The sequence below is a fragment of the Calliopsis andreniformis genome, chromosome 12 (assembly GCF_051401765.1).
Source record: "Calliopsis andreniformis isolate RMS-2024a chromosome 12, iyCalAndr_principal, whole genome shotgun sequence".
In the NCBI taxonomy this organism is placed as follows: Eukaryota; Metazoa; Arthropoda; class Insecta; order Hymenoptera; family Andrenidae; genus Calliopsis; species Calliopsis andreniformis.
The window spans coordinates 17,580,030-17,592,157 of record NC_135073.1 but is presented as its reverse complement, the minus strand read 5'-3'; the positions used below and the strand labels follow the sequence as shown (position 1 = coordinate 17,592,157).

Here is a 12,128-nt window from a genome sequence, read left to right as displayed (position 1 = left end):
TAAGCATGCCATCGTACTTGATATTCAACCAGATATCAGATTCCTCGCTTGCCGCCAGTTTCTGCAGAAATTACATAATTTTCGTGAATCGTTCCGATAAGGGCGTCCACCCTCCAAATGAAACTTTCCGTTAATCTGTGATAATGTAATTACATCGAAGCGCGGGTGGGTTTGTAGTGAGGTGCATACAATCGCTTCGGTTTAGCATTACGAGTACGCACAGTGTTTGCTTTCGATCCATTCACGAGTATATTTCGACTCCCTTTAAATTTATTAGGGCAGCTGCGGTCGGGTCGCTATGTATTTTATTGAACAGTAACTTTTGTTTACGCTCGCGTAACGCGTGAATGTTTAACCGACCACGTGAAGTGTTAACAAAAAACTCCGAGCCACTGGAAAATATTCAGATTTCATAAACACTATTCAAACTAATGGCTTTCGACGTGCTTTTTTTAAATTCCGTTCTGGGATAAAAGCTCGAAATTTCATCACACTAAAATACGATTACTCGCAAATACATTTTCGAATAGGTATGGGATGTCGAGAAATATGGAGCGGTGTCAGGGAGGATTTGGAGAGGCGATGCAAACGTGGTCTGTATTTCAAAAGGTGAGCCAAGGTATTTTGAATTTGAATTGTATCGAAAACTTTGGATACATAGACTGCCTAAAACCCAAGGGATGCGAGGAAGTGCTGTTCAAGTCCCTTCCTCTTTTCTTATCTATGTTCCTTGGGAGCACTTGGCGATGCCACGGAATCTCTTGACAGCCGAGAGGATTTCAGCTATCGAACTTACCTCGCGAGTATCTAAGAAAAATATTGTGCAGGGTGAAACTCTCGCGTTACTGCATTATAGAATCACGCACTCTGTACAAAGTCACTTTGCGCCGTGAAATGCTAGTTTCCTGCGCCGCGAAGTTGATGAAGTGGCTGTCGATTGAAGGAAGTATTCATCTCGTAGTTGAAGGAGCATATAACGAGCGAGGAGTCGCGTTCCTTGCATCGAAATGAAATTCAGGACCCAGAGTGGCTCCAATTAATTTAACGATTTCAATTAAAGCGAGAGTGCGCCCAAGTGACGCCGATTGGAATATTATATTGAACGAAAGTGCGGTAAATTCATAGATGATCATCAGTGATTTGGTTTGCAAATTTTGGCGTTAGCTAAAAAACGAGATTCAAGAATTGGGAATTGGGAACTAGGGGAAGGAAGTTCTGGAAATTAAAAGGCAAGGATTTCATTGAAGTTCCAGTTAAAGAAATGATCTGTTTTTTTGCTTTAGAATTGGAAATTAGAGGTAGGAAGTCTTGGAGATTAAAAGACAAGAGTTTCATAAAAATTACAGTTAAAGAAATGATTTATTTTTTAGGCTTGGGTCTACTCTAGATCATCCTCGGTTACAGTTTCGAATGATAAGACTCGCTTAGCGTCGCCCTCTCTGCCTCAGTGAACAATATAATTGCGTGATGAAGACGCATTGAGGGAGACGGCGATTCTCCACACGGAAGGCTCGATTTTCGTTCCAGCGATTGTGGTCTTTCGACTAGCGGACTCCAAATAGACGCACAGCCACGAAGACAATGTGGTACGTCGGGGGAAAATCGAAGAGAACGGGAAGCCCGACAAACGTATCTATGTATGTGCATGTCAAGGTGCCCCAATTTGCGTGCGAATACGTGGAAAAAGCTCGCTGGTGATTTACAATACAGCGCCTAACTATAGTGCCCGGCATTGTTGCGAGAAGGAAATACTTTGTGCAAAAAAAAATAGAGAACGAAAGGCTGAGTGGAAGCGTGTGAGGGAGACGGAATAAGAGAGGAGAGGGAGAGGCAAAATGAGGGAAGGAGAGGCGAGAGAAAGTAGTGGGTAAGCTTTGACTGCGTCATCCCCGCGGCAACCAGTATAGAAACATAGACGAGCTGGAGGATCAACCCTTCCCAAGATTTACAGTCACCGCTACGTAACACGAGCGACTTCCTTCGAGCCATCGAAACTTTCCCGCAGACGAGGCAGCTTTCCAACAACAGTCCGCGAAATTTCACGCTGCTATCTGCCTGGTGTAATTTAACGGGAATTAGGTTCGTTAATAGGCGCTGTTTCTGTGGTAGACGAGAGAAGTTTGGTTGCGTTTCAATATTGTGAAGGATGAAGGGACTTGAGACGTCTTCGACATGTGCAGAGAAGAAGCGAAGGACCCTCGTTTGACACTGTCAGTATGTTTAATAGCTCCTTTGTACGCGAGAGGCAGCTAGTGAACCTGCTTTTTTAAATCCATACAGGCTTTCGCAATTAATAAACCCGAGGTTCTCGCAGCTCGCAGTGTCGAGGAAATTCAATTTGAACATTCGAGGATCATATTTTTTTATTACCCCGCCGCACACAGAAGATTACGTTGGCGCGAGCTCTTCGTTCTTGAAGCTTTAAAAAACACCCCCAGGTGCGTTACCTTCGGTAATGCCTCGGCCAACATCAGCGCGACAATCAAAGAGAGTCCGATTTACCTTTGACTCGATTCCTCTTTTATCCACGCGACGATAGAAGGTTGTTAATTAAACAATTTAGCGCTTCGGATAGTGCCACGTTTTTTCCCCTCGTTTATTCTATTGACTTTTCCTGTCGCGAGGCAATTAAAGTTCGCCCGCCGGATAAACGAGCGAACACGAATTTTCATCTCCTCTCTGTCGTCCTTCCCGCCGCGATAAAATTCATAATCCAATTTTCGAGGTCGGAGGTGGCGCGATAGTTTTTTCAGGTGGCGGTTATTAATCGCGATGGCGAGCTCGCTCTCACCCGTGGCGATACACGGCAATATTTCGATGGGGGAGAAAAAACAACGGGTGGAGGCCTCGAACGATAAATTTACGTCGTTAATTCCCCGACAGAGCCGAATTGGTCTGCCTTTGTCGCGGCCACGCCGCTGCCAGCGGCAATGAATTTACAATACCGATATCGGCCCTCGCTAAAAGGTTACCGACGAATTAATAACTGATCGTGTTCCATAGATACAAACTCGAGGGTCACAGTTCGACGAGATCCGCAATTATATCGCGCTGGATGCTAGCCTTTCTCCCTTAGCTCGTTAATGATTTACCATTTTTTCCTGTTAAATCGAGGAGAGTTGGATCGAAGATTAAGGTATGTCTTAAGGAGGAGAAACTCTTATCGGTTCTCGATACCAGAGATTAAGTAAGATCTTCTATATCTGGACGTTTAATATTAGAAAAGAATATATATATAGCAGCGCAACAGCAATTTAACAAGAATATGCGATGTCTTGATTAAGAAATGGTGTCAAGTCGCATCGAAGAGAATTTTGCGGTCACGTTTCAGTATTTGCCAAAGCTTCCTTCCAAACGCGAAAGCTTTCTGAGCCAGGTTTATCTGGATGTCCGTTCCTCGTCGCATTAATTACCGAAAACCGTGGCAGTGGGTTTACCCGCGGAATTTATGGCATTGCACGCCGCTCGCGATTGCGATCGGAGTTGCATATAACGCTGACTATAACTCTAGAAGATTAATAATGCCTTAACTTCGACGGTGTTCGTCGCTCGAAGATGCCTACGGAGAAATTGTTAGAAACAGACATTCAAAGCGTTATCGGGAACCTTATCATTATGTAGTTCACTGTAAATAGCAGTTCTTTGTAAATTACACATAACAGTTCGGATCCTCGAGATCACAGAGTTTGACGCTCGACGCTGCACAATCCGAGGTCCTTTCTTTGAGCGTGCTCTTATTGCTAGTGGAACGAGACAGTGCTTGATCAGACGGCAGACTCCGCTTCGAGACGTCTCGCCTCTCTTCCTCCTTTTTCGATGAAAAGTCTACCAGACAGAATCTGTGCAATGCTTTCAATGTTTTACCGATAACTTCTAATAATTCTTCCTTCTCTTGAACAATTAAAAGCGATAACGAGAACGATTTATTCAAGGCGAAAGGGTAGCTTAAAATTTCGAATTACTTTGGAGGTATAACGAAGGAACGTTCGATAGTTTGGAACACGATGATTGCATTGTAACTTTCTTCGTTTTCAACTCCATTAAACTATGTTATATCTTCGAGTCCCTCAATTCCCAATCACGTCCCTGTCTTAAAGATTTCTCACGTGCCATAGACATTCGTGACACATGCCGCTGTCCGACCGAAATTTCCATGTGCGTTCTAGGAATCCAGCTTACCCTGCAATCGATACCTAAACCCAAACGTGCTTTCGACGTCTCTTTCGTTTGCCCCTAATAACGTTCCCATTCAATGCCACGCTTCATTCAGTCAGCTGTTCGTTCACGTTTACAGTCCTTTACACTGTTTTTTATTTCCTGTTATTGTGGAATGGTTTTATCATCTTCAGAATGCTTTCAGGCACAAAAAAGTGAATTAATTTGAAAAATGAGACCAGTCTACCGAGCAGTAACAGCACCCTCGCCGCCGTATGTCATGTACGACAACGCCACAGACACTTTTCACGGCTATTGCATCGATCTTCTAAACGATATTGCATCATTGGTGGGTTTTGATTACACCATCAGAGAATCATTCGACAAACATTACGGCTACAGGGAGGCTGGCAATGGTAGTTGGAATGGCATGGTCTACGAGTTAATGGAGAACATGTCGGACATCGCCGTGGGGCCGATATGGATCACGTCTGACAGAGCGCAGGTCAAACTATCGACTGGCTAGGAAAAACTGAATCAGCACCAAAAATTGATATCTCTATTCTCTTTTTGAATCGAATACTCGACAACTTAATTATATATCGAGATAAACTGGTCTTAAGAGACATACTTTTAACTTCTACGTTATTAAAAGCTTAAGTAGATAAAGAACGTCTGAACGATTAAACTTTTACTTCTCATCCAGGTGATGGACTTCACTGTTTCGTATCAAAAACAAAGCGGTTTCGCCATAATGATGCTGAAGAAGAAGAGGCAAATCCCATTTCTTAGGTTCTTAATGATCCTGGAATTGGAGGTCTGGCTGGGCTTCGCATTCGCTTTCTTCTTGACGATATTCCTATTATTTATTCTGGAGAAGTACTCGCCCTTTAGCTACCGGAATAATCGGGAAAAGTATCGAGACGAACCAAACGATCGATTCTGCTCTCTGAAGGAGTGCTTCTGGTTCGTGTTCACCTCAGTCACCCCAGAAGGCAGCGGCGACATCCCCAAGAATCTGTCGGGGAAATTAGCAACTGCTACCTGGTGGCTGTTCGGTTTCGTTATTGTCGCCGCGTACACAGCCAATCTGGCGGCTTACGAGACGCTGGAGAGATTAGAGAAGAACATCGAGTCCTTGGAAGACCTGAGGAGACAGTACCGAGTAGAGTATTCCACACTTGCTAATTCCTCGACATCCAGGTACTTCAAGGGACTGATGAAAACGGAGGAAATGCTTTACAAGTAAGATACTTTTGTTTCTTCTACTCTCTAGAAGCGATAGATGAGAACGTAGTCGAGAAATTTGTAATTTATGATGAGAGTCGTGTAGGTATTGTTTAGCTGTGTATCTTGTACTCGCGAAAAAGCGTTGTCATTGGGGCTTAGACTTGCATGAAGCTTCTGTGTTATTCTCATCTGCAAGCAAACAAGAGATCTAACTTGCCCCAGTTGCCTGATTCGCCACGGGTATTTGATGAAGGTACGATAAAAATGTCGAAACAGAATTTGGAGACGAATGGCCCTGGATGAGAGCACACCGGAATGGGAGAGATCCAAGTACGCCGTCTGGGATTATCCCTTCGAAGACAAGTTCACGAAGATGTATTACGTGATGAGCCATGTAGGATTTGTCCCGAGCGTGGAGCAAGCGGTGAAGATGGTACGGAAAGTAAACCGCACTTTCGAGTTCGCTTTTATAGCGGAAGCTATGACCATAAAATATCTGATGCTGACGAGTTGTGACTTCAGACAAGTCGGGAAAGAATTCAGCAAGAAACCGTTCGCCTTCGGGGTGCAAAAGGATTCGTCATTGAAGAAGAAAATCGACAAAGCGTAAGTCTCGAGTGACCTTATTCAATTTTATCATAGATAAAATTTTATCATATGAGATTTTAAATCAGTTTTATTTCTGTTTATTTTACATTAATTTTTATTATATTATTTTAGTATCGACGATATTACGTAACTTTTCGTTTGGAAGTTTCATGGAGGACAGTAAAATGTAAATACGATGACTAATGTTTATTTAAAGGATTGTTCAGTTGGCGATTCGAGGGAGATTAAACGAGCTGGAGAAGAAATGGTGGGACGAAAATCCTTTGAGAGCGAAGTGCCCAATCGACGAGGACTTGAACGTGGGCTTTGGCCTCGACAATTTAGGTGCTGTATTCTTATTGATCCTGGTCGGCATAATACTTGCCCTTTTAATATTGTGCTTAGAATACCTCTGGTATTCTCGTAGTCTAAAACAGAAAAATGAACAGGTGCGTCTCTTTGTAGAGACTTATAGATATGAGACAGCTTCTGAGATTGTTGAAAAAATGAAGTAAATGTTAACCCAGCTATGATTGATGCTTTAAGTTAAATGCCACGTTAAACTTTTGCTCTTCTGTAAAAAATGTAAATTTAAAACTGACATGGATTAAATCAGAAAAATCTGTGCTATCTTTTTTTACACCATCTTGCCCTTTCATATTTCAGCGAACCACCCAAATATAACCAATTTCTCAAAACTGTGTCACAATTTTTTTTCATAAGGTTCCTTGGTGATAAAGAATACTTCTGAGGTTAATGTAAAAATCAATACTTTCTCTCTTTCTTTTAATAAGTTCACGTAGCTAAAACAAAAGTGAGAAATAGTAAAATTATATAAAAAAAGTCTCAATATCTTCATAGGCCTCTTGCATGTTTGTCTTACCCTTTCTGCATTCAGGGTTCACCAAACTCAATCCCTTAAATTTTCCCAACTCAAACATGATTCCATTAACTAGAGGGCAGAGCGAGAGAGAGAACAAGGAAGCTCTGGAAAGGCAAGACAAACGAACGAGAATTAATTGACTATACCTAAAGTATATTCAATTTGCAACCAGCAATCAAACATTTCTCCTCCAGCGTTTATTACATCCCCAGTAATCTCGACAGCTTGAAGCACTTGGCTTTATGCGTCTCGCTTTGAAGTATTAATTCGCGCCTTTCAGTAATTTCCCTAAATCTGGAGCGATAGCGGTTCGGCGAAATCTGAAAACAATTTCAAGGAAAAGAGTCGCCCTTTCGCTCGAAGGGCGCTTTGCAAATTTCCACAGTTTCCAGTCACGAAGATATCGACTCGTCTATATTAAACTTTCAAACGGCGAGCCAGGAAAAAGCTAACGATCGGCTGGTCAATTACTAGATAACGAGATCTTGGGACACGCGACCAGTGACATGCAAATGCGCTTGAGTGTCGCGGTTCGCGAGGATCGTCACGCGTAACGCGTCAAGTAGCTTCGTTCCGTATGTGGTAAGGCCAGCGACGCTTGAGGATTAGAAAAAAGGGAGGAACGAGGGAGAAAACGAAGCGGACTGATACGAGGGATTGATTAGGTCATCCCCGCGGCAACCGATGGGCAAACACAAATAAAACAGTACAAGGGGTGGGTCTGTCTCGAGACTACCCTCAGTTACTTGACCGATTTCTGCACGCGACATCCCGGACTTGAGACGCGGCCCATGCAATCAAAATGCACTAAAGCAGTCGATTATTCGTGGCTTGGAAATTAACTGCGATTCTGTTGAATGGACTCGTCGAAGGTGGACCATTGGAAGGAATTGGAGAAGTGACATTTTTTGTGGAAGATATGTTAGTTTCCTGAGACTCGAATTTAGAGCTTGAAGAATGCAGTTTGTATGGCTTACTGTCATTTTGTGTGTCTTGGTTCGCGGAAGACTCTTAGTTCACGGGCAAAGACAGGGGACTGGAGAGTCCTCTGAAACGACAAGGCCTGTCAATATGTGTAAGTAACTGCCTTGCTTATCTTTACCATAGAATTATCTTAGAATATACAATTTTGGTCTTTCTTTTTAAATAGTCATAATCAACGACGAGGCCAATAGAGTGGCTAACAAGAGCATAATGGCAGCCATAAAAACGATCAAGGAGAATTATCCGAACTACTTAGGGAGGATATGGACTGTTCTAGTGAATGAATCCGACGTTAACGATACTCTAGATCGCATCTGTAATTCCTGGGATTCTGCAGTGGAAAGAAGAAGTACGAGAGTCCCCGATTTCGTCCTCGACACGACAACCGCAGGGCTAGGGGCGAAAATCTCGAATTCCTTCACGGCTGCGCTAGGAATCCCCACGCTCTCGGCGCAATATGGCCAAGAGGGCGACCTCCTCTACTGGAGGAACCTAAATATGGATCAGGCACGCTATCTAATTCAAGTGACGCCTCCGGCAGATTTAATACCGGAAGCGATCAAGCAGCTAGCGATCCAGCTGAATATCACGAACGCGGCGATCCTTTACGACCATAATTTCGTCATGGATCACAAATACAAGAGCTTATTGCTCAATGTCCCGACGAGGCACGTGATTAACGAAGCCTCTCAACAGGTGACAGAGATGAGGAGGCAACTTCCGCGATTACGAGACCTGGATATCGTCAACTACTTCATTTTGGGGGACGAGAGTACCATCAATATAGCCCTCGAGGCAGCCGAGTCGCTCAACTTCACTGGGAGGAAGTACGGTTGGTTCCTGCTGACCCCAGAGACTAACATATGGCCCAAGTGCGAGTGCAGGAACATCACTGTTCTCTTCATGAGGCCTGAGTTCGAGGGGGAGAAGAAGCCTTTGATAGAGACCAGCCTGCCAAAACCTATCGTGTCCTCTGCGTTCTATTATGATCTGGTTCAGCTCGGTGTCAAGGCGATGAAAATGGCGCTGGATAATGGAGACTGGCCTCTGGAGCCGAGGCACATCACTTGTGACGAATATAATAATACGAACACTCCAGAGAGGAAGCTGGATTTTCTTAACAAACTGAAACACGTCTATAGAAACATGACGCCGATTTACACTGGGATTCACTGGGGAACGAAGAATGGGGAACACCAAGCTAAGTTCAAGATGTCCATTCACTTGGTGAACATAGAGGAAGGAGTTGTTTCCTCCACTATTGAGAGCGGATCCTGGAATGCGAGCATCACTGCGCACTTACAGGCAAGTTGGAACATCGGAACGCCACAAAGAGTATCGATCGACGATTCTCCTTTGAAGCGAATGTCCACTGGTTTCTCTTTTACGCTTCGATCCATTGATCCGCTGAGATCTGAAGTATCCTTTCCTGTGTTCACTACGTGCCACGTTTGAGTAATGTTATCTACTTACAGAAACGGGCAATTTGAGGAGAATCCTCGTTACCCATGCGTGTAATGAAATGAGTTTTTTATGAACATTTGAAGACGTTTTATGGAGATGGATAAAGCGAGTGATGGAGTATAAAATCCACTCAATTTGAAAAAAGCGTCTTCAAAATGTATGGCATCGGAAATGAACGGAACCAATTGGCAGTGGAGTGTATGTGACATTATCTAGTGAAATTAGGTCGACCTATTGATCAGGGAAAAAATGGTAGTTTTGAGTCACGCGAGGATGGGGCTGTTCGATAATCGAATATCGTGGTGGGAACGTAACATTTTTGTCCCCAGAACATATCGGTTGAAATTAAATAACACGTGCAGGCGTTTGACAAATAGCAGTCGCGTACTAAAAATGAAGATTGATTCCCAAAAAAAAGGCAAAAATAACGAAGGCATCCATTTTCATTTAAACGATACTAGAGAAAATGAAAAATCGATAAACGATTTATGGCGTCCATTCGATTAATAACATTTTCTCATCAACGATATCATTTTTTTTAAATACCGAGAAGTGTAATAAAAAGGATTCCATGACCCTGACCGTTTCAAACTAGCCATTATCGAGATAGTATCCCTGACATAGGGCCATTACAATTATTTACGCTTATTGCTGATAGGGATGAGTGCTGATCGAGATAACACATGCAACTTTATTTGTTTATCCTATATATATATGAAGAAACTCGACCACGTAACCGTCAGCACTAATGAGCGTAGTTTCGCGTCGAATATCGTCGGACCTGTATTTCGGCTGACTTATACTACTTATACTACTGCAAGGATTACCCATATTTAGGTTTCAAATATCTGTTTCGAGAAATCATGGACCGACTAATTAAGAACTGAACCTACTAATTGCTTGCTTTTCCAACACATTAATTAATCTTCATCTTCATGTTAAACAAACCTTCAACATATTCTACATTCTGTGAAGGTGACGAACGACGACGTCATGAATACCACCGCAGTAAAAAGCTACAGAGTGGTCACCGTGATCCAGCCCCCATTTGTGATGTTCAACGAAGACAAGAACGAATACTATGGCTTTTGCATCGACCTTTTGAACGAGATCAAGGAAACAGTAGGCTTCCAGTACGAAATTCGCGAGCCAGAAGACAAGATGTACGGGAACCTGAGCCCAAATGGTAGCTGGAACGGAATGATGAAGGAATTAATCGAAAAACGAGCGGACATCGCGTTGGGTTCTTTGTGGGTGACAGCTGAGAGGGAGAGGGTAGTGGATTTCACGGTGCCCTACTATGATTTAGTGGGCCTGTCCATCATGATGCTGAAGACGAAGACCTCGACGTCGCTCTTCAAGTTCTTAACTGTCTTGGAAAACGAAGTTTGGTTCTGTATCCTGGCTGCCTACTTTTTCACTAGTATTCTACTCTGGGTCTTCGATCGTTGGTCACCGTACAGCTACCAAAACAACAGAGAGAAATACAAGGAGGATGACGAAAAGAGAGAGTTCAATTTGAGGGAGTGCTTCTGGTTTTGCATGACTTCTTTGACACCGCAAGGTGGAGGAGAAGCCCCAAAAAATCTCTCTGGAAGACTAGTCGCTGCTACTTGGTGGCTATTCGGGTTCATCATCATCGCTTCCTATACGGCCAATCTGGCGGCATTTCTGACTGTTTCTAGATTGGAGATACCGATCGAAACTTTGGAGGATCTTAGCAAACAGTATAAGATTCAGTACGCTCCAGTGTTAAACTCTCCTGCTTATGTTTATTTTAAAAGGATGGCTGCTATCGAATGGAAATTCTATGAGTGAGTAAAAATAAATAGCCTTTGGTAAAAATGTAGGATAGTTTAAAGTTGATAGTAACAAATGTTTTTTAGTATCTGGAAGGAGATGAGTCTCAACGACAGCTTATCAGACGTGGAGAGGGCTGATTTAGCAGTCTGGGACTATCCTGTCAGCGACAAATATACAAAGATGTTGCAAGCTATGGAGGAAGCAGGTTTTCCAGCCACAACCGAGGAGGCTTTGCGACGAGTTCGTCGTCTGGATTCGAACAACGAGTTCGCCTATATCGAGGACTCAACAACCATTAAGTACCTTACCATGACGAACTGTGATCTGGTTCAAGTAGGGGAGGATTTCTCCAGGAAACCGTACGCGATCGCAGTCCAACAGGGCTCCCCTTTAAAGGACCAATTTAACAACGCGTAAATATTTGCTCATCTTCTTTTTAAATCGATTTTCCATTTTCCAAGTCAAATAGATTCCTGTTTCTGTCTGACTTCTTTCAGAAGTTCCTTTGCTGAAATGTCTCTTCTTTCTACGCAGGATCTTGATACTTCTGAACAAGAGGAAATTGGAGAAACTGAAAGATAAATGGTGGAAAAAGAATCCTGAGAGGAAAGACTGCGAAGCGGAGAACAGTCAAAGCGATGGTATAAGCATTCACAATATAGGAGGAGTCTTCGTGGTGATATTCCTTGGAATCATTTTCGCCTGCTTCACCTTGGCTTTCGAGTATTGGTACTATCGACATCGCACGAGGGTCACCAAAATCAATCGAAATAGCCCGGCAAAGAGCAAGCCAACGAAAGTGAAACCACTCAAATTTAACTTACAGCCTGCTCCCACGCACGATTTTCAAATGTCTCAATTCAGATCGAGATTCTAAAACTTCTTCTACTAATTACTTAATGACTATTCACTTGCCAAAGTTTCTATCTCGTTTTCATATCGTACTACGATTTTAATGTTTGTTGTATTCAATAAAAAAGTAAAAATACTTGCGAAATCTCTCAAGGAATAAGGATGGAAA

General features: G+C 43.0%; 2 protein-coding genes across 2 annotated transcripts; both read left to right on the top strand.

Annotated features, from left to right (window-relative positions):
- Positions 1–4,387: 4,387 nt before the first annotated feature.
- On the top strand, positions 4,388–6,513 carry LOC143186290 (ionotropic receptor 25a-like). The gene is made up of 4 exons (XM_076389864.1): positions 4,388–4,660; positions 4,862–5,400; positions 5,662–5,991; positions 6,191–6,513. The coding sequence occupies exons 1-4, from the start codon at positions 4,388–4,390 to the stop codon at positions 6,486–6,488; spliced, it is 1,440 nt and encodes a 479-aa protein (XP_076245979.1). The 3' UTR covers positions 6,489–6,513.
- Positions 6,514–7,813: 1,300 nt separating this feature from the next.
- Positions 7,814–12,113, top strand: Ir25a (ionotropic receptor 25a). Its single transcript, XM_076389640.1, has 5 exons — positions 7,814–7,931; positions 8,007–9,145; positions 10,280–11,118; positions 11,191–11,520; positions 11,642–12,113. The coding sequence occupies exons 1-5, from the start codon at positions 7,814–7,816 to the stop codon at positions 11,982–11,984; spliced, it is 2,769 nt and encodes a 922-aa protein (XP_076245755.1). The 3' UTR covers positions 11,985–12,113.
- Positions 12,114–12,128: the final 15 nt, after the last annotated feature.

What these genes read in the sequence shown, in the direction of transcription:
- Ir25a (XM_076389640.1), top strand. Translation starts at nt 7,814, where the DNA reads ATGCAGTTTGTATGGCTTACTGTCATTTTGTGTGTCTTGGTTCGCGGA. An exon ending in GACAAGGCCTGTCAATATGT is followed by an intron (nt 7,932 to 8,006) that starts GTAAGTAACTGC and finishes CTTTTTAAATAG; the next exon opens with TCATAATCAACGACGAGGCC. An exon ending in GCATCACTGCGCACTTACAG is followed by an intron (nt 9,146 to 10,279) that starts GCAAGTTGGAAC and finishes CATTCTGTGAAG; the next exon opens with GTGACGAACGACGACGTCAT.
- LOC143186290 (XM_076389864.1), top strand. Translation starts at nt 4,388, where the DNA reads ATGAGACCAGTCTACCGAGCAGTAACAGCACCCTCGCCGCCGTATGTC. An exon ending in TCACGTCTGACAGAGCGCAG is followed by an intron (nt 4,661 to 4,861) that starts GTCAAACTATCG and finishes CTTCTCATCCAG; the next exon opens with GTGATGGACTTCACTGTTTC. An exon ending in ACGGAGGAAATGCTTTACAA is followed by an intron (nt 5,401 to 5,661) that starts GTAAGATACTTT and finishes ATGTCGAAACAG; the next exon opens with AATTTGGAGACGAATGGCCC.